The 22689-nt window shown below is 43.5% G+C and overlaps 1 protein-coding gene across 1 annotated transcript in view; it reads right to left on the minus strand.

The window, feature by feature from the left end:
• DOCK2 (dedicator of cytokinesis 2) overlaps positions 1 to 22689 on the minus strand; it is a 418212-nt gene that overhangs the window by 368660 nt on the left and 26863 nt on the right. The window contains exons 3-9 of the mRNA XM_036849002.1: positions 18529 to 18569; positions 17395 to 17450; positions 16805 to 16901; positions 14110 to 14258; positions 8629 to 8764; positions 5771 to 5925; positions 1712 to 1793 (exon numbers count right to left, since the gene is read on the minus strand). Of these exons, the coding sequence (XP_036704897.1) occupies positions 1712 to 1793; positions 5771 to 5925; positions 8629 to 8764; positions 14110 to 14258; positions 16805 to 16901; positions 17395 to 17450; positions 18529 to 18569 (716 nt within the window). The remainder of the gene's footprint in view (positions 1 to 1711; positions 1794 to 5770; positions 5926 to 8628; positions 8765 to 14109; positions 14259 to 16804; positions 16902 to 17394; positions 17451 to 18528; positions 18570 to 22689) is intronic.

Here is a 22689-nt window from a genome sequence, read left to right on the forward strand (position 1 = left end):
GGCCAGCAAGGCATGTGCCTGCCAAGTCGTATCTCATATCTAACTTAAACATCACCTCAATGCCCAGTTGAAAGTAATTCCCAGTCAAACGCCATCACATCACCCTGTTTTAATTATCTGCATTGAATGGATTGCCTTCTGAGATCTCTCTTGTTTATTTATTCATTTAATTATTTTCTGAATTCCCCCCATCACACCCTGAGGGCAGGAGCCTATCAGCTTACTCACTGCTGTATCCCCAGATAACAGCACAGAGCTTACACACAGTAGGTGCTCATTGGGTAGCTCTTGAATCAGTAAAAGAAGCTAGAGCACCATGACGTTCCTTGTCCTGAAATGAAGATTCCCATCATTTCAAGAGAAGGAAGTGTCAACCCATTAAGCCAGTCAACCAAGGCTCTCAAGTTCGTTTGCTGTGTGAAGAAGAGGTGGTGGCACAGGCAGAATTCCACAAAGGCAGGATCACATTCTCATTATTACTGAGGGACACAAATTTACTGATGACCTTTCCTGCACGTTTACATCATGAATTGGTTCTCTGCAAAAGGAACCACTGATTGATTCCCTGTCCCTCTCCCTCTTGTGAAACATCTGTCTCTTGGTTTAATCAGGAAGCCCCGTGGGACTCTCCTATTTATCAAGAAAATAAATAGGCTCCTCCTTCTAACTAATAATAGACAAACGGCATTGAGGCACATTTATATATGCCAAGAAAACTTTGTCTAAGCAATTAGGATCTATGATCTTATTCCATGCCTCTAGCCCATTTTTCAGGAAATAACAAACAAAATAAATCAGCTGCGCTCCAATCTAATTGTAACATAACATAAGACATAGAACTTAATGGCCTGTAACTGGAAAATTATTGTGGAGCAAGGTAGGTTAATCCAGCATGTCGGTCACTCTGTAATGCCCAAACCCTTCCCTCGCTCCTCCTCTGTAATCTCCCTTGCTAACACAGGTGACACAGTGAAAAATCTCATAAATGCTCTTCTCCCCAGAGACGCTTGCAGAAAACACCAATATCCTTAGATATCTTAAGATCATACTCTGAACACAACTCGGTGAAAACAGGAGAAGAGAGGGGTTTCTGCTGGAAATGATAACTCTTATCTCCTTCTTTCCACTGTTTCTCCTTTCTAGAACTAAAAAGCCAGTTCACTCTCAGAAATAAATCATCCAAATAGCAACTGATTTCAACATTTCTGTGTTATGTCTTGCCTGGTGAGTATTGGTATTTAGAAGGATGATCCCAGGGAATCGTAAGATCTTTAGTCATCTATGACTTAATTATGTTCAGAATGCCTAATTTACCAAGGCAGTCAATGTTCTAGGAAGGCCTTTTTTAATCTGATGTATTTTGGAAAGGTTTTTAGACGGCCTGAACCAAAGTCAGGAACTCAAGTTAACCACGAATTAACCAGAAAATCAGAGTAGCTGCTGTACCTAGTTCACCTAGACATTATTGCTGGAAGAGGTTTGTGCTTGTTTACACAGTGCTCTGCGTTGTGTACACATGGGTGAGAAAGATAGGGAGCGAGAAAGAGACAGCAAGGAGGAGATCCATCTTCCCAATAGCTTCCTTTTACAAAAAGCCCAGAACACAGCTCTGCACCAAGGCCACGCTCCCTCCTGACCACCTGACCAGCCCCCTCTCCAAGATCATGTCCGTGAGTATGGGATGTGGTACAAGAGGACAGTGCACACCTACCGTGAAGACCACCTTCAGGTTGTTGAGCATCTCGATCTCCTTTGGGAAGCCCCTGCTGCCCCATCGCACCAGGTAGTTCTCACTGTGGGAAGAGGAGTGGCAACCCATTACTGCTAGGGGTCTCAGTATTCATAAGGTAAAATATTCACCGAGCCTCTGCTATGCGCCCAGCACCACGCTGGCAACTGGGGACATGGGAGTGTCTGAGACAGGCTCTCCCCGTCTGTCCCTCCCTCCAGGAGATCACAGTCCCGTCAGGGAGACAGACGTTAGACAAGCAGGGGTAAGGAATTACTAACATTTGGTATTCACAACCTCTTTCCCTCCCCCATCTAGTAAGCAAATTCTAACCCAGCTATCTAATATTTTTGAGGAGCAGCAGCAATCTCTGTAGAGGTGATAAAGAGTGGCAGGAGTGAGAGGGAAAGGATTTTTGTATGTTTTGCTGGGCATTAAGAATGTATTTGTCCTTCCCACCCTATTCCCCTTTCAAGATTGAGTAAAGATTTGAATTATTTTAAATTATCCATTAGATGTCGGACCGTTTCCTTGAAGGAATGTCACACTGTGATGGACCATAGAGGGCCTTAGCCATTATCTGAGATACACTTAAGTAATGATTTAAATGCAGTCGTGGCAACTATTTATATGCAATCATGCTACAAAGAAAAAGTTCAGGGTGTTGTGAGAATGTATATCAGAAGAACCATGCCTAGCCTGGGTGGTTAGGGAAGTCTTTGCTGAGGATGTGACATGTAAATAAAGTTGGTCAGGAAAAAGAGAGTGGGAAAGGGAAATGTTTCAGGCAAAGCAAACATGCGTGCAAAGGCCCTGAGACAGGACGGAGCTTGATGCACCTAAAAAATAGATCCAAGGGGAAAGTGGTAAGAGAAAAATTAGAAAGATAGGCCAGCCCATGTAGGCTTTATAGGCCATTCAGGGATTTTGACTTGATCCTGATAGTAATGAGAACCCACTGACAGGTTTTATGAAGGGCAGTCACACAGTTCTGACATCTGATCATTTATCAATACACATCTTCTAGCAATCATACACACAACCCTGTGTGGTTCATACTAGTCAGTCTAGCTGCATCGGCAAGATCAGGAAATCTAGCACTTCTTTAACTTAGGAGAAGCTTGGTATAGTTTGCTGAGTTGAGTCATTCAGTTTTCCATGCCATCCAGGAGCATATCGTTGGTTCTAAATAAATGCCTGTTATCTTGAATTAGGATACAAACAAAATAAAACTCAAAAACCAAGTCAGCCCAAAAAAGGCATAATAAGAGAATTCAGCAGAGTTAAAGGGAATTGCCTTCTTTCTAGAGGTTTGTTCTCTCTGATGCCTTGTTCTTTTCTCTCCACTCACCCCTAGAAGACTATTAGGAGCAGTCTGAGCAAGGTTCAAGGGGGAAATAGAACTTACAACAAAAAGAACACAGTCCCAGATTAACCAATGGTTAAAATTTAATCAAGTTAAATGTACTTTTTTTTTTTTTAGTAAGATCTAAAATTTTTAGTGGAATTGTCAGCAAAATAACCAGGAAGCCTCCAAGGCTCCATCCCCCCCAAAAATTTTTTAAATTATTTTCCATTGGTTATTTCTGGACTGTCATAGTGAAATACCTGGGTATCTCCCAGGACCTTTAATCACATGCAGCATGTCCAGTAGAGAACTAGCCTGCTAGGTCTAAACACTAGGCACCAGCAATTTTCTTCTAGGGGAAATAGAATCATAAATCAGAAAAGCAATTTAGAGGGCTGAGCTGGCCCCATCCATCTTTGCCCAGGAAGACCTGGGTGGTAAATCTGAAGGCCTACCTGGCACCAAGACAGGTAAGACCTCTTCCACATGACACCCTCCTCAGGGGAAGAGGGAGAACCATTCCAACTCTTTCTTGAGCTCCTTTTGGAAATTAGCCTTGCCACTGGCCTGATGCCTGAACTGCTGCTTTTTTGTACTACCAAAATTTATCTTAAGTTTCCCAAACCAAATCTCTGCAGGCATCCGTTGGAATCGGACCATCGTTCATTGCAATACTGAAAGGTTGGTCCCAGCCAAATTCTCCCCAGCTCACATCGGGGCCACACTTGCCTGTGGCTCACTGTATGCACACCCTGGCTAGGGAAGGCAGGAATGGAGAAATTTGGTTTCTTAGGGAAAGAACAGCTACCCAGAGTCAGACCGACTTGGGGAGTGCCTCCAAGTTCCCCTGCCCCTTTCCTGTATCATGCCTCTTCTCTTCTTTCTTTGTTTTCTACTCTTTTTTTCTTTATTCTTTATTCTTTGGGCGGGGGCGGGGGGGTTCTGCCCCTTTGTCCCCTCCTCCTCAGCCCTCACTCTCCGAGGGCTTCCCTGTATCTCTGGCACTCCCAGAGGCATCATGCATGCATGCCCCATCGAGCGCATCATTCGGTGTGGCACGTCGGGGAACAGAGCTGCCACCTCACTGATCCATTGCCTCCCTCCACAGAGCTGGCTCAGGCCATCCATCACTTAGATGAGCCAGCAGGCCAGGCACCCTTGTCAATTCAGCCATGAGGAGTCCTTGTGTTTTCTGAGAGGCAGGGAGTGCTTTCGGGATCTTTGTCACAGGTGGCTTGGGAGCAGCTGACAGGGAACAGCAAGGGGCCTACGACACGCAGACCATCTCAAAGTGGGTTCTAAGGGAGCAGGAACACTTGTTCACCGTGTCTGCTGAGGCCTAGCCAGATGAGCTGGGCTGATTCTTTAAATCAGGGATTTAAGTTTGCTATAAAGAATAGCTTCCCACCATAACAGTGCTAAGACTCTGGTGAGAACCACTGAGGATATTTGATACAACTCTTTCTTTGGTGACAGACTAAACTGGAAACTAGCTTATCTTTGGAGTCAGATGGACTTGGGTAGACAGCTCAGCTCTGCCATTTATAAATATATGTGCCTTTGAGCAAGTCACCTGACCTCTCTGAGCCTCATTTTCTCACCCAAATCACATGGAGTAATGACGATTATGTGAGATCATATACAGACCTCAGTTCCGTCTTCTTAGATGGATAGCCCCTCTATGTTTCATAAATGTCTCCAAGAGAGCCATTATTTTCTAAAGTGAATTTTATAATTCAGTAGGAACTGTATGTCACTTCCTTTAATCATCAACACAACCAAGGTAAGAAGATATCATTTTCTCCACAGAAGCAGAAGGATCATGCCCCAGCCCCACTGTACTGCGCTAACTGGGATCTCAAATACAGGACCACGTGTTGGCTCAGAACCCCACTGGAGGGGACAGGCAGAGGTCACCTGGGAGGAAGGATGGACTGAGCCACAAGCAGACGCCAGGGCTGGCAGTGGGGGCCAGAAGTACATCAAAGTTTTTCCTCTGGAGATTCCCAAACGTGTTTTCCCTTCTTCGAGCTGAGGTACCTGGAAGTTCCCTTACTTTTTCCATTTCCAAGAACAATTAATTAAGGTAGTAACAATGATAACCACTGACACTTGGAGCACCATGTGCCAGGCCCTGTGCTTCCTGTGCTTTTTCTTATTAAAGTCTAAAAGAAATGACCCCGTGAGGTTGACACTTATATTTTGCAAATGGGAAACTCAGGCTTAAGAAAGATTAACAATGTGCCCAAGGTTAAGAAAGAGTAAATGGTGGGGTCACGATGTGAACCCACGCAGATTCCAGAGCCCACACTCTTAGCCTGCTACTGCCATTGAGGACAGGGTGTTTTCACCATTCATTTCTTAACTCTCCTTTTAAAACAGGTATTTTTATTCTATTCAGTGCTACCTGTCTGAATCTTATTTCTGGTTGTCTTCCAGGAATCAAAAAACTGTTTACAAAACCCAATGGTGCAACCATAACCCTACTCTGGGAAAAAAAAAAGTGGTGTACGTAACATTTCCACCTGACTCCCACACCCTAAAAGAAGAAGTTATTTCCACATTCTCAGCTAGACTGTTTCTCTACTGGGTGGGAATTTCTCCACAAGTGATGGTGGAAGGAAAAGGCACTCTGAGCTCTGCCAACTCCAACCTCCCGAATACAGAGAAGTTAGGCAATGCTGAACACTTACCTTATGACCATTTGCTTGTTGGGGTCATAGAGGGACATGAAGAGCTCAGCGTCTTCCCCAATTCTGCACACGAAGTTTCTCACAAAGACATAGAGGCTGTGGGTAGGGGATGAGGAGATCCGGGAATACATTCCATAGTCAGGCTGATCTTTTGACTGAGAGGTGGAAGGAAAAGGGAGGAAAATGGAGAAAATTAGCCCAGCACCACTTAGGACAACAGAAAGATGGCCCTGAATATTAAGAATCATGTAAGTTTCAAGACTAAAGATTTCAGCATTATATCCAGGCCTTCCACCAAAAGCTCCTGTTGTCTGAGCCAAGTCACTTTGACTCTCTTGGCCTTGATCTTGGGAAATACCACAAATGACCCAGACTTCCACATAAAGTTTAGTGTCATAAAAAGCACAAACTATAAAAGAAAAAAAATGCTTAAACAGACTTTATCAAAACTAAAAATTTTGCTTTTTGAAAGACACATTTAAGAAAATGAAAGGCCAGGTACACACCGGGAGAAAATTTATTTGCAAAACATGTATCTGATAAAGAATTTGTATCCAGAATATACAAAGAATTCTTACAACTCAATGACAAGAAAATCAACCCAATGAAAGTGGGCAAGGTATTTGAACAAACACTTCATAAAAAAACGATACAAATGGTAAAGGCCAGTAAGCACATGAAGAGATGCTCAAAATCACTAGTCATTCAGGGACATTCAAAACAACAGTGAGATACCACTACACAACCACTAGAATGGCTAAAGTTAAAAGACTGACAATATCAAGTGCTAACAAGAATGTAGAGGAACTGGCACTCCCATAGATTGCTGATGGGAATGCAAAATTGTACAGGCCTTTTGGGAAATAGTATGTCGGTACCTGAAAAAGTTAAATATGTACTTATCATATGCTCCAACGATTATTATCCAGAAAGAATAAAATCATATGCCCACACAAAGATTTATATGAAAATGTTCATAGTGTTATTAGTTATAATAGTCCTGAATTAGAAATAACCCACATATTCAACAACTGATCAATGATATATACTATTGGCAACTGGTCAATGGTATAGCAACTCAGCAATGAAAAGGAAAAAACATTAATACATACAACAACACGAACTTCAAAAACAGCATGCTGAGTAAAAGAAGTCAAACACAAAAACCATATGGGACTTCCCTGGTGGCGCAGCAGTTAAGAATCCGCCTGCCAATGCAGGGGATGCAGGTTCAAGCCCTGGTCTGGGAATAACCCACATGCCACAGAACAACTAAGCCCGTGCACCACAACTACTGAGCCCACGTGCCACAACTACTGAAGCCCACGCACCTAGAGCCCGTGCTCCACAACAAGAGAAGCCACCGCAATGAGAAGCCCACGCACCACATCAAAGAATAGCCCCCACCCGCCGGAAATAGAGAAAGCCAACATGCGGCAACGAAGACCCAACGCAGCCAAAAATAAAAAAATATATATAAAATAAATAAATAAATTTATAAAAAAAGACATATGATTCCATTTATATTAAATTCTAGAAAAGACAAAATACAGTCACAAAAGGGGCTGCCTGGGGCTTGGGACTGGGGAAGGGGGTTGACTGCAAAGGAACTCAAAGAAACTTTTAGGATCATGGAGCGATTCTATACCTTGATTGAGGTAGAGTCTGCCCAACACTATGTATTAATAAGATCCATTAGACTGTAATTTTAAATGAATTAATTTTATTGTATGAAAATTATATCTCAGTAGACTAAAAATAAAGTTGCTTTCGAATAATACACAGTGGATAAAATACTTTTTAAAAATATAAATCAGATTATGTTAACCTTTAAAGATTATGTTTCCTTGGAATCTATTATTGGCTTCTTACCACAGTTGGAATAATATTTTAGCTCTTTCCCGTGACCCTTAGGTCCTATGAGAACTGGCTCCTGCTAGCTACCTCTCCAAAGCATTGCCTTCACTCTTCCACTGTCCATTATGGCCCATCCATACTGACCTTTCTACTCCTTGAACATTCAGAACTCAGTCCTACCTCAGGGCCTTTGCACTTGCTGATCCCCCTGCATTGAACATCTTGTCCCCAGATCTCCCCAGGCCTGCTGCCTTCACATTATACAAGTGTCATCTCAGATGTCCCTCCTGGGAGAGGCCTTTCCTGATGGTACCTTTTAAAATAGCTCCTTGGGCTTCCCTGGTGGCGCAGTGGTTGAGAGTCTGCCTGTCGGTGCGGGGGACACGGGTTCGAGCCCTGGTCTGGGAGGATCCCACATGCCGCGGAGCAACTAGGCCCGTGAGCCACAACTGCTGAGCCTGCGCGTCTGGAGCCTGTGCTCCGCAACAAGAGAGGCCGCGATAGTGAGAGGCCCGCGCACCGTGAGGAGGAGGGGCCCCCGCTTGCCGCAACTGGAGAAAGCCCTCGCACAGGAACGAAGACCCGACACAGCCATAGATAAATAAATAAATAAATAAATAAAAATTAAAAAAAAAAAAAATAGCTCCTGATTCACTCTGATTCACATAACCCTAATTGATGGCTTTTTAGAAACTTATCGCCATCTGGAATTATTTACTTATTTACTTTTTTAACATTTCTTCTTTTTTCCTCTCTGGAATATAAAAGCTCCGTGAGAATAGGAAACTTGCCTGGCATTAAACCACCTGGGGGTTGGTTGTGGAATGAATCAAGATCCCAGTACAAAAACACAATAAAATGCATGTGGTTACTGATCATCTCAGGTCACAGGACAGATGTCCCTTTGAATAATACACAGTCTGGTTAATTAGCTTATTATTTTAAGCTTATGATGTGCTAAAGCCTGCTTCATTTGGCCAAGCCTAGTTCACAAAGCTCACCATCTCTTCCTTGATACGCTCTGTGATTTTATCAGTTGCTTCTTCGTGTGCATGGAACAAGCTGATGACGCTGGTATTATCAGGGTCCAAGATATTTCCATCTTCATCTCTGACAATCAGATCAAGCTCAAGGATTCTGAAAAGCAAAAATGTGAGATGATAAATCAAGGGAGGCTGAAGCCTGTAGAACGTTGGTGAGAAGTTTCTACCAGAAAGTTCACCTGATTTCTGAGGATCATAGGCTCCCATAGCACAGCTCTATACAGACAAACTTGCACACAGCTGTGAGTCACACTGATGTAGCTCAGCCTTTCTGGGAGGTACTGTGGTAGTGTGTATTAAGAAAATTTTAATGCGTATTTCCTGTGATACTGAACTTAGAAAAACCACCACACTTGAACAAGGATGTGTGTTGCATCAGCAAAGTGTTGAAAAAAACTAAAATGTCGGTCAAAGGGGGAATGGGTAAATAAACTGTCATCTGTAATGGAATTCTATGTAGTCGGGTTTTAAAAATATGATATAGTTTTGATATGTTTAATGATATGTATTAGTGAAGAAAAAAATCAAGCATGGAAAGATGCATACAGTGTGTTTTAAGTAAAAAACAAGCAAACAAAGAAACCAAGACAGGTATGTTACCTGGGTGCATGTACAGAGAGAAAGGTATGGACAAAATGCACCAAACTACCAACATGCGTGCCTGTGAGGAGAGGCAGGGCACTGGGACGAGGAGGGGTGGAGGGGTCAAGGGAGAATTTTGCCTTATCTCTACTTGTTTAATGTTTATATAACATAACATAATATAGTATGATATATAATACATATGCAGAGAAGGTACTCATGTACCACTTATTCAATGATACCTTGAAAATAGTGGTTGGGGGAGAAATCTCAGATATATCCATTGCTACCCACAGTTTGCTCTTTAGCTCTGTGACTTCCAGGTCACAAGATTTTCCCTGTTTGGTATTGATTTGTTTCAACTGCATCTGCCATTCTGATTGGCATCAATACTAGCAACAGCAAAATACTCACACAGCACTTGCGATAAGCTGTACCTTAAATTCTTCACACATATAAAGGCATTTAACTCTTCTAACAACGCTGTGAGGGAAGTAATATTAATACCTGCATTTTACAGATGAAGAAAAGACTGAGGACAATTTACTCCAGGTCACAAAGCTAGTAAAAAGTAATATGGCATCCTGGTCTGCACTCTTGACCTTTATGGTATACTTTCAAGATAGGAGGCTCTTAGAGGCAGCATTGGGTTGGCGGACGGGGGTTATGTTTGCACAGGTCCTAACCCGAAGCTGCTTTTGCACCTGATGTTGACATGGAGGACCTCAGTTGTCCATACAAAGAGGGGAGGGGGCGGTGGGCTGATGGAGACTCTGAGAGGAACAACGGTGGTCCTGCTTAGGCACCACTACCACCAAGCACCAGACAGGGTCAGGGCAGCAAGGACAGATGGAGGAGACTACGTTTTCATCTCTTATTTGACAATTGGATTGAGAGGCACATCTCTCATGTCATCCAAATGCAAACAGAAGGGAGCCAAAGTTCACCCATTTGTCCACATTCATTAGGAAATTAACTTCCAACTAGATATGACTCATAATGTTGCACAGCCATGCTGCTGGATGGGCGACGCTAAGGGGGAATAAATGTATTCAACTAATGCTGAGCAGAGGCTCTCACGACCCGAGAAAAGACAGAGCATAGCCAATACGTAATTTAATGCTGAGATCTCTCTAGCTCCTTTCTCTTCGAAATTTATCAAAGTGGATTCCGTTCTAAAATGTATGAATAAAACATTCTCCCAGGTCCAGCTGTCTTGGGATTTGAAGGAATCGTTTGAGGATTCCTCACTCCTTGGATACCAAAGAGCTTGTCCATTACCAGTTTCATTTGAAACTTGGAAGCTTTAGTAGACAAGGGGCAGGATTGATGGGATTCCCATGACCCACGATCAGGAGAGGCTTCTTCCCAATAGGACAGCAAACCATTCATTTTGGAGAACTGAGCATTCTGACAGTTTCTCCTTAGGAGGTAGCCCCACTGCTCTCTCTGTTTAAGAAAGTGATAAAATGAACCCAAGACGAGGGCAGGGGAGAAAGTCCTCACTGTATGCCTTTTTCAAAAAAATAAAAAAATTTAAGGTGAAGAAAACAGAAATGGCTTTTTCTGTGGCTCCCCATCGCCCTCTGGACAAATCCGAACTTCTCCACCTGGCACTCAGGCCCTCGAGATTCCAGCCCCTGTCTACCTTCCTCTCCATATTCATGCTCATCTCTCAGCTCCTCTCAGCTTCTCTCTCTTTCTCTAAAGTTCTTCACCTAATAATTCCTGCCAGTCTTGTGTGATGCAGGGCAGGTGTCACCCCCTGCCCTGTCTCCTCCCACCCTCTTGTGCATGCTTCCTCCTCTCATGAAATGCATGACTTCTTACTCAACTGTCTGTTTACTTCTCTTTCTCTTACTAATCCTCATAGTCCTCAGGAGGCAGTAGAACGCAGTGGTTAAGTGCTTGAACTCTGGAGCCAAGCTACCTGGTTCAAATTCCAGTGCATCTTGGGCAAAATGACCTAATCAGCCTGTGAGCCTCCATTTCCTCATCTAAGAAATAGGGATGATAATAGTATCTGCCTCACAGAGTTGTCGCGAGACTGAACCGAGTTAACGCATGGAAAGTGCCTAAAACTGTACCTGGCAGACAGTAAGCACTCAGAAAGCTATTATTAGTTCTCTTTGCTTGACTTTTGTTGTTGTTGTTGCATAGAGAGGCTGTATTTTGTAAATGTCTGTGTCCTGAGGGCCTCTCGGGTGCTCGACAAAAGTTTGATGGCTGAAGGAAGGAATGGAATTTCTGCGGGAAGAAATAGGCTGATTCTGACCAGTCCTCCAAGACTCAGAGTCCTGCTTCCCTGACTCTCACAGCCTGAGGTTGATGGTCCTCATGCTGTTCCTGACACTCTGACCTGAAATCTGGCCTTCTAGTTTTCAGGAAGCTGCCTATCCCATATCAGAGCTCTGAGCCCCCGAGACACCAGGCCTATATTAATTTAAGGTGCCCAAATCTCTCTCACTTCCAGCTGAAGTCGTCAGGGAAGCGAGGCAAGAAACAAGGGGCCCCTTAGCTCAGGGCCTCGGTCTCCGAGGATGTCTCTCACTTCCCCAAAGGCAACTGACTGAAACTGAAAGCACAGTGCTGACCCAGGCGATGCTGTAGAGGGAGGCTGATTTAGGGAGGACCCTCTTTCTCCTTCCACCACCATTCACCTACTGCATGCAGATCCTATGCCCAGTACATAGAAATGAATCTGCCTTAGAGGAGCTCCCAACACAGCATGGGAGACAGGCCAGTAAGGAGGTAATTACTGGTCAGGGTGCTAAGGGTCTGCAAGAGTGCCTAACCCAGCCAGGGGTGGTGGGGGAAAATCAGGGAAGGCTTCCTAAGAGTGGTGACCATTTTTTCCACCCTTGGTCCTTATTGTCAGAAGCCCCCATGAGGAAACATCTGAAGGTCACAGATGCCATTACTGCAAAGCAGCAAAACACCCTCAATTCCCATGTCCCAGCTGTGACCATGCTCAGCTAAAGATATCAGTGTACCAATGGCGGCAACAGCTGCAGAGCAAACCCTTCCTGTCACTTTGGGATGATGAGCATGATAAGCAGATTTGGACTTGCCTGCCAGCTGCCAGCAGGGGAACCAGCAGAGGGACCGTGCTCCTGGGATGGGAAGCAGCCATAAGTTGGACCCATTGGCTTTCCTCTTTGGATCATCTTCCTAGTGCGTGTGACAAAGGCAAGGAAGCCTGGCGGCTAGGAAAATTTCTTTTTTTATTGCCACTGAATAGGCTCTTTCCACTTCCCCCTCAGGCCCTATGTTCCAGGCTTCTGACCCACTTTGCAGTCTTCTGAACATGCTATGTTTTCTCATGCACTCCCAGCCTCCCTTTTTTAAAAAACCTACTTAACACTTCTTTATCTTTCAAAATTTAGCTCTGGTCACCTCCTCCAGGAAGCCTTCCTTGACTTCCTTCTCCAAATTGAATTAAGAATGCTCTTGCCTCCTAAGCCATCAAAGTTACCACAATACATAGCAACAGTTTACTTGTAGCTCACTCTTAACTAGACTGTGGTCTCTTAGTGTACAGGAACTTTTATTTCTGTGGCCTCAAAACACCTAGCAGGAAATCAGGCCAATCATAAGTGCTCAATACATGTTTGTTGTTGGGATGAATAAACAAATAAGTAGGATGTTTGGAGAGCATTCACATAATCAGGAGGGGGGAGGGCCTTTACAGTTCTCAAACGTTATCCAACTAGTATAATGGTGAGGCCCAGGGGCTCTACAGCCAGATTGCCTGGTCTAAATTCTGGTTCTGCCATTTATTAGCTATGTGACTTTGGACCTGTTAGTTAACCTCTTTAAAAGCCTCAGCTTCTTCATCTGAAAAAATGAGGATACTAAAACTGCATGCCTCATACAGTTGTTATAAGAACTAAATAAGAGGGGCTTCCCTGCTGGTGCAGTGGTTAAGAATCCACCTGCCAATGCAGGGGACACGGGTTCGAGCGCTGGTCCAGGAAGATCCCACATGCCGCGGAGCAACTAAGCCCGTGCACCACAACTACTGAGCCGGCGCTCAAGAGCCCACGAGTCACAGCTACTGAGACCCGCGCGCCTGGAGCCTGTGCTCCACAACAGGAGAAGCCACCGCAATGAGAAGCCGGCACACCGCAACAAACCACAACTAGAGAAAGCCACGCACAGCAACAAAGACCCAACACAGCCAAAAAATAAATAAAATTTAAAAATTAAAAAAAAAAAAGAATTAAATAAGACAATGAATGTGAAACACAAAGCTAAAGACTGGTGCATAATAAGCTTGGATTAGGCGTTAGTGTTAGTTATAATGTTATTATCATTACTATTATTATTAGTGCATTGTCCTGCCTCAAAAAATTGTTTCACACTCTCCTTAACTTCACAGCATTCAAACTAACCAATTTCTGCTTCTTTCCCTTTGAGGAAATGCTTTTGTAACTGTGCGTATGAGATAGCTGATGGCATGTAGCTTAGATTAATGTAGGATGGGGAAGCGACATTAAGTCTCACATTGGGATTTAAGAGAGAGCTTTGTAAATGCAGAATAAAATGACAACTAAGCCGAAAGTGAACCAGCATGACTGTGCTCCCCAGCCCCTTGGAAGGAGGTTAAATGAGTGTCCTAAATCTCTAGCCCGCTAATAACCACTGCATAAGCAAGCCTCTCTCCGCCTGCATGTCCCTGGGTCCCACGAGGGTGATAGCAAAGGCACACAAGCACGGTCGTTGCTAACAGCCTTCTCCCAGAAAGAAAGTGGCAAACTCGCATCTAAAAATGAAACCTAGCTTCTCACAGGGAGAAAGGGAAGAAGTGGGGTGGGTGGGGAAAGAACACATCTTTCTGGAGGAGAGAGAGGTTACTTGTTGCCGTAGTCAATTCTGGACGTGACTTTCTGCTTCAGCTCCTTCAGCTCGTCCTTGGGCAAAGTTCCTGAGAGGAGCTGTGACCGCCAGTCCATCAGGTCGTACATCATGGACTGCACCTGGAGGAAGCGCTCCTTTCTGCTGGCCTAGGAGCAAGAACGGGAAACACTCGCAGCCACCTGCACCCAAGGTCCTGGGCCTCCATCTGGCAAACCGGGCCAAAGCCAAGCATGCATGTTCAGGGGCCATGGCTCGAGTGCCTCTCCTGGCCCCTACCCAGCTGTGAAGGGACTGGGTGGTGGTCTGAGTCATTGACACGTTTCCTCCCCCAGGGCCACAGGGGTTTCTCAAAAGCAAAAGTAATAATCCCAATCACTTCCTGGTTTAAAAAAAGAGGGGTTATTTCTGACTCTTATCCAAAAAGTTACATGTTGAGTAGGAATGCCATGAACATCTGCTGCAATGCAGGTCTCAGAGGCCAGGCCCTTCAAGGGCTGAGAACCAGGGCCACTGCTCTGGTGCAAAAGGCCTGTTTCTAGGGCAGTGTTCCCCCAAGTGTAACATGCGTACAACCCAAGGGACATGAGATGGGTTTTGGTGGTACAAAGACACATATTAGGGACCCATATGGTGATTCTCCTCTAGTCTCTTCCCATCCTTCTGTTTAAGGGCAAGAGAAAGTTGCAGTTTCATGGCCATATGTCTTTAACCCCTCTCTCACATTTGTTAATTTCTTTTTTTAACAAAAAGAGAGAGAAATTCTTTGGCTCCGAGGTTTTGACAGGTACTACTTGATGACATTATTTTGTTTTCATGTATTTATTTGAATAATGTTCTAATTGTGCCAAGTGCTTTTGGCTGTGCATTTGGGAAGCACGTGTGAAGTGATAAAAGTATATATACCTATTGGGTCTTTGTCCCCAGTTTCTGGCACAGAGCTCCTAAAACGTTTGGAATTTCCTAAGTGATAGATGTGTCTTTTCTTATTCACAGCGAGCCCCTTTTGACCAGACCTGAGTCTGTGCTAATGAGATGAGTCCTAGAGAGCTTCAAGGATGGGGGCTGGCTGTCAGAGGAACCAACCATGTGGTTAGAGGGTTGGAACTTTCAGCTCCAACCCCCAACCTCCAGGGAGGTTAGAAGGGTTGGAACTTGATTCAATCATTCAATCATGCCTATGTAATGAAATGCGGATAAAAACTCTTGAACAACGAGGTTCAAGTAGCTTCCCAGAAGGTAAACATATTGATGTGCTGGGAGGGTGGCATGCCTTCCCTGGGGAAGGCATGGAAACTCTGTGCCCATCGCTACCCCAGTACCTTCCTCTGTGTCTCTCTTCCATTGGCTGTTCCTGACTTGTATCCTTTATAATAAAACTGTAAGAGTAGTACTTTCCTGAGTACTTTCCTGAGTTTTGTGAGTTGTTCTAAGGACACACGGAACCTGAGGTGAGGTTGGAGGGGTGTTGTGGGAGTCCCCGAATTTGTACCAAGTTGGACAGAAGTGTGGGCAGCCTGGGACCTGGGACTTGCAACTGGCATCTGAAGAGAGGGCAGTCGTGTAGAACTGAGCCCTTAAACTCTGGGGAGTCAGTGTTAGAACTGAATCGAATTGAATTATAGGGCATCTAGTTGGTGTTGGAGAGTTGGAGAATTGTTGGAATGACACAGCATGTTGTAAAGTTCCTTATGTAAGTCATTTAAGTTTACTAAAAAGGGAGACAACTTAGGTTTTAAGTAAATACTTCATGGGTGGTATGCAGATATGGTAAGAATCATGAAACTGGAGGTTTTAGGATCACTTTACTAGGGTAAAGAGCATGATGGACTTGCAATTTAAAGATTTCTTAAGGAAAATGCCAAGCTTCCACGGTGCCTGTGTATGTGATGTGTAAAAGGGGTGGTAGAAATAAATAATAAATCACTTTAGCCTCAAGTCTGCTGTTTGCCCCCTTAACAGTGCTAACAACCTTTGGGAAACTTACAGAATGGTAACTGAATATGCCCATTACCATATATTATGAAATATCCACATGGGAGTCAACACTTATGACCATAAAATGTGACTCTACAAACAGAACGTGTGCACCAGCAGGTGTACACGATGCTGTAACAAATATGCAGTAAGCCTTTGTTGACCTTTTCACTCTCAGTTTAATGGTTTTCTTAGCTGCTCACTTTCATTAGGAGTTTTAGACACATCAAAGGAGGATTTTAAATTAGATTTACTTCAATACAGGGAAAACTCGTATAAAACATGCTCTTTGTTTTTCCAGGGTCAAAGCTCCTTCATAGATCTGAGGACAAAAGTCATTAGTTAATTAATATATGAGAACAGTATTTCTCAACGTGTTATCGGCAGACCACCAAATCAAAATCTCTAAGTTTATTAAAATGCAGAGCCCCATTGAAGGAAGCTGTATTTTTAATAGCTCTCAAGGTGATTCTTAAGCATACTCAAGTTTGATGACTTTTTCAGTAGTTTAAAAAAAACAGAAGGATCACACCAGATGCCCATTAACTATGGCTCTGTCACTAGCTCGCTGTATGGCTTTGAGAAAGTCACCTAACCTCTCTGGGCCTTGATAGCCTCATACTGTTTGCTATACTATGTCAAGGCTAAATTCCATATGTGAACCAAGCCAAAAACTGCAAGAAGCTTCCATCCCAGGGAGCAGGGTTTTGAGTCTCACCACGTAGAGCTGTTTCCAGATGCTGCCCCATTCCCAAAGTGTCGTTGTCACTTCTTGTGCCAGAGGAATTTCTGCAGGAATAATGTTCTCGATATTTCTATTTAAGGTGGGAGAGAAAATGGTGTGAAATTGAGACCCAGGTGCTAACAAGATAAAATGTTGGCAAATTTGCATTAAGCTGCAGCTGGTGAGAGGGGCCTTCCTGGCAGGAGACTAAACCGCCTCTAATATCTACACCAATTACATTATGCAGATGCAAGGGACTTCCTTTTTAATGTCCTCCTTCATTGGGTGGGCCCTCCAAGCTCATTATTCAGGAGTAATCTACCTTAATTCAGTTCAAAGGCAGCTGCCAGGGAAAAGTTTGATTCTCCAAATTTACTAATACTCCCTCAGAATCAGATCTGAACACGAATCAGTTTGCATTAGATCTCCCATCCAGTGAGGGAAAGGAGATAAATAAACACAGCACAAAGAAGACGGATCGGCTGAGCATCCTTCACATCTGCCAAGTCAGGTTTTCAAAGTCGACAGGACAGTGACATCCATGAGCCACTGGAGGGTCAAGTGCGGGGAAGGATGGCAAATACCTTTTTTTCTCCACTGTCACTTCTTTGATGTGGATAAAGGATTTAGGAAAAATGCCCTGTTGGGGATAAGACAAGACAAGGTGAGATAGCATGACTTGTCCCTACAGAAAAAAACTGACCCCAGGTCTTCATGATTTTTCCAAAAGCTGCTAGCTGGTAAAACCCTCAAACTTTACAGGAATAATCCCAGTGCAAGAGAACAAGTGGTAGGTGCCAAATCTACTCTTTTAGGTCTGGTTCCTCTCCAGTTCTTCAACAGTTGTTCAGGATCCCACAGTAGCCCTAGATCCCAAAGGATGCTCCAGCCCCATGGCGGACACTCACCCTATCAGATGGGCAAGGCTGGAGTGCCTGAAAGACTCACTCTAAGGGAGAAGAGCGCTCTGCCTCTCCCCTCTCCTGCCTGGGACAGCAGCCACCCTTCACAGTCAGGAAAGGTCAGATCCTGAGGCAACAGTGTCCCTGGTTGCATATGGGTTGCTTTGATTTGAGATCTCTTTCTCTCTGGATTTATTTTATTGTTCATGATGGAAGAAGGAAGAAGCATCTATTATTTCCTTGCTCTATAAGCTTAGCTCCGTTAAGAGAAGTTGATCAATTACTTGGAAATTCCTTCATAAATTCAGCCAGCATGTACACTGGGGACATCCGGTCACTGGGCTAGACACCGTGAGATGTAGGGAGATGAGCAAAGCAGGCACTTGCTCCCATGAAGATGGCGGTGTGCTGTGGGGCTGGGGCAGGGGAACTCCCTGAGGGCGGAGCCTGGACCTGTCCCTTCTGAGTCATGTTGCACACATAGGTGAGGAAATGATGAATGCCCCAAGCAACACTAAAGAAAGGCAGTAGGAGATAATTTCAAATAAAAAATGCACGATTCCACGGGACTCGAAAAATCATATGTGACTGGCATATTAGAAAAAGTTTCAGGGAGAAGAGAGCTCTGGAGGTTGACCTTAAAGAATGAGTGAAAGGGGAAGGCACTGAGGCACAGCGGGGAAATCACAGGACACAGGGAGGGAGGAATGGAATCAGTCTGCAGAGGAGCAACAGTGGGAGATGAGTGCCCAGGGGGCTGGCAAGGTCATGTACAGACATCCAATATTGTCCCAAATAAAAACAAATTGACCTCACCTGCAACATTTTGTGCTTTACAAGGTATCCCCGATACCAGTCTGCAAAGAGAAAACAAAGAAACAGGTTTTTCATCTATTCGTACAAGCTCCTTGCTGGGTTTTGTTGTTGCTGTTTGTTTTTCACTGGCAAAGAAACTACTGCGAAGTGCTTTAGACCTTAGGTACAGATCAAAGCCCTAGGATTCAACAGTCTCTTGAATTAGTTGCCAGCATCTCCAAAAAGCATCCACAAATACAGGGATTTCCCATAAAAATGCAAATTTCATCCTTCTTTTGAAAAAAAACAGGAGGCCCAGAGATGGTGGCCAGTACTCCCACATGGTTGCAGTTGGCTAGTGGTGAGAAGCAGCTGGGCCCATCAGACACGGCAGGTGCCTCCAACTCACCAGTCTCTACCCAGCCCCCCAGTTACTTCCATTAACTGCCTGGGTCCTTCCTGTGTTCATATGCATGTTTTCAACCTCCGCCTTAGGGACACAGAAAGGCTGAGAATGTCAGAGGGAGTTTGGCAAACATCCTAAAATAATGGCCGCAGTTCTAACAGCAGCAAATTGTGTCTAAAATGTGATTTGCAGAAGTTAGCCATTACAAAACAGACAAGTTCAGGGATGGGTAAAAGGACAGGAATTTTAAGAGATTCTTCCCTTTTGCAGGAATATCAAAAATGACTCAATTAACAGAAATCCAAATTATACACAGTCCTCGGACAAAATGAGCCTCAGCATAGCAAGTATTGATGACTATAATGAGCCTACTGGCCTTTGAAATGATTCAAGCACAGCCAAGTAGTGGCATTTGTCATCTTTGTAAATAAAAAGCGTCTGTCGGGAGCCTCATTAGCAAACCCTCATTACTGGGCTGACAGATTGTTGTCGAAATATGTTCTCAACAGACATACGTGCAAGCTCCAAAACAAACAACTTAAAATGCAAAGTCACCCCTCCCAGTCATGAGCCAGCTTGAGGGTCAGGTCATAAAGAAAGTTCTAAAGCAACAGGGGCCCAAAGTGGTTCCTATTTTGAAAGACAGAAAGGTAGAGGAAGGAGAGAAGGAGAAAAGGAAGGAGAGAGAAAGGAAGGAATGGAGGCTGGAGAGAAAGAATCTCAGGTTTGGAATAAAAAACCGTTCTAAGCACTCTTCATATATGAAGCCTTTTAATCTTCATAACAACCACATGAGATGGGAAATTCAATTATCCCATTTTACAGAAGAGTGGCCCACCTGAGGCACAGAGAAGTTGAGTAACTTGACCACAGTTACACAGCTAGTAAGTGACAATGCCAGGATCTGAACGTAAACAGCCATCATACTGTGCTTCCTGTCTAATGGAAGAAGGAGCATCGTATTTGCCTAATATTTCCATCCTCCCAACATCTGAATCCCCAAAACTACAACCCCACTAAGTACTTCCAGTGGTGGAAAACTTTCTACTTCATGAAGAATCACATTCCATTTTCACACTCCTCTAATAATTTTCCCTATAACTATCGGTAATAATTACCTGTGAACAATGATGCTTATATTACATTAACAATAGTGCTTGCTGTGTGCCAGGAACTCTGGTAAAGTTTTTTGTTTTGTTTTTTTCAAATTATAAATTAATCTTCACAATGATTCTATAAAGTAAGTACTATTATTGCCTCAATTCTGCAAATGAAAATAGAGAGGCACAGAGAGATTAAGCAACTTGCTCATGGTCACACAGCTAGTGAGTAATGCAGTTAAGACCTAAATCAAAGCATCTGACTCTGGAGGTGACACTCTATATACTGCATTAGAACAACCTCCTTTATTTGCAGTTCTTTCCCATTCAACCAACAAGATATAAGAGCATCTCTGTAACATTACTAGCTACCATTAATTGATCGCTTAATGCACACAAAGCTGTATGCTAAGTGTTGTACATGTATTCTTTCATTTAGTGCTCATATCTATACTGTGAGCTAAGTAATATTCCCATCCTGTAGATGAAGAAATTGAGATTCAAGTCAGTTGAGGTACTGGGCCAAATCACATGCCAGGGTTCAAGGGCAAGTCTGTGTGGCTTCAAAGCCAGCCCTCAAAGCTGTTCCACGACATTGTCCCCCATGCGATGAGCACAAATACAGATAACGTTCTCTTAAAGCACAGATACAGTTAAGGGTTTTCTTGGTTGCAGTGACCTGAATCCACCTTATTGGCCAAGGCCACCAAAATCCACCAGGATAGTAAGGAGAAAACAAACCAAGGGACCACTAGTCTGCCCACATCTGGCTCTCCACGACAGGGGCTCCATCAGGGACCCTTGACTTCCAGTGACATTGCCCTCTCTCACCCTTGAGAATCAGTGACTTGCCACCCCTTGTCGGTATCCTGATTCGCAAAACTTCAACTCACTCCTGAGCAAGAAATCGACTGACGCTTACCGCCAGCATAAACATTCTGGCTCCCAGATTTACGTTCAACAAACACTGACTGTGCACCTACTGTGTACATGACATTGGGCTAGGTGCTTTCAGAAATAAACCCCCAGTGATCCTCGATGAGACAGGCTTACCACCATCTCCACTTGCTGGATGATGATAAAGCATCCACTGCATCCGAGATGTCCTTAGGACTTTTTCTGGTATCCCCAACCCTGCTGAATCACTGACTTCTATGACCCCTGATGTCCACTCCCTAATCGGTCACCAGTCAGTTATATCTGGCTGTACTCCAAGACCTGACTGGGCAGATAACAATAGTTGGCACACATAGCAAAGTCCATGACAAGAGATGCCACGATCAAAACCAGGCTCAGGGTAACACAGCATTTACCACACCCCAGGACTTGTCCCCTGGCTCAATGCCCTTTCAGTTAAGTAACAGAAAGGGCTTTTTTTGTCTAACCCTATCCATGAAAACTTTATAAATAGAAAACTCACAAAGTACATCCTGGGGGATATGAGGAAAGGGAATTTTTTTTACCATTCGTATGGAAAATGATAAACTCCAACTGTCCTCCTTTCCCACATTCCAAATATCAAAATGAAATGTACCTAAATTCTCTAATCACCCAGGAGTTGCGTGGGGAGGGGAAAAAGGAGGAGAGATTAAAAGCATCCCAGAACATCAAAAAAGAATCCACATCCTAGAAATCCAGTCCTCTATCTGCCCTCTCCCGTCAGTGTGATCTTTGGTCATGTCACTTAAGCCTCAGTGTTTTCACCTGTCAAATGAGGAGAATAACAGCTACCATACACGGCTGTTGCACAAACTATTGTTTAAACAGAATTATGAAGGTGAACACATCTGGTAAAGGTACAAAACCTTAGACTGGAAGAAGACATACCAATTTCAGGATGAGTGTTACCTGAAGAATGGACAAAAAGACAAGAATGGAATAGGAGAGGGGTAAACGGGATCTCAGTCGCACCGAAAATGTTTATTTCTTTAAAAAATATATGTATGAACTGAACAAGGAAAAATGTTAATATCTGTTTATTTGAGCGGTGTGTGCCTGGGTGTATTTCACTTTCCTGTTTGATTGAAATATCTAATAACATCAAGAAGAATATAACAGAAGCCAGTATCAATCAGTGGTTAAGGGTATGAGCTCTGGAATCAAAACCTGGATTTGAATGAAGATCTGCTACTTCTGCGTGATCTTAGACAAGTTAGTGCATTTCTCTAAGCCTTAGTTTCCTTATTTGTAAAATGTGAACAATAATAGTGCCCGTCTCATAGGCTTAAATTAGATAAGGAATTCAGAGTTTGTACAGTGTCTGGCATATGGTAAGTGTTAAAAAAATTAGTAAATACAATTATGTCATTTAAAAATCCATAATCATCATCATCATCATTAACCAGAGAAACTTAGGTGTATTTTCTATTTTATTTCCAGAACCTACAGATTTTGAATATTGTTTTTTGGATTTTTTTGTGTTTTTTTTTTGGTGAAGTCATTTCAACATATTCCCATAACAACAAAGTAAATGAAACATTCTTCAAATTCAACATAATGGAAGTTTACTGACGTTTTAGCCTCACGCACAAACAAAAGGGAAGAAAACTTCACTTACCAACTCCCCACAATGGAACAGCCTTACTTAAGAAAATGGAGTCCCTTTCATACCAACCTGTTTCTAGAGCAGATCTAAACAAAGGACCATCTCCCTGCAAAGTGGCACTTTAAAAAAAT

This window comes from Balaenoptera musculus, chromosome 3 (assembly GCF_009873245.2).
Source record: "Balaenoptera musculus isolate JJ_BM4_2016_0621 chromosome 3, mBalMus1.pri.v3, whole genome shotgun sequence".
Lineage (NCBI taxonomy): Eukaryota > Metazoa > Chordata > Mammalia > Artiodactyla > Balaenopteridae > Balaenoptera > Balaenoptera musculus.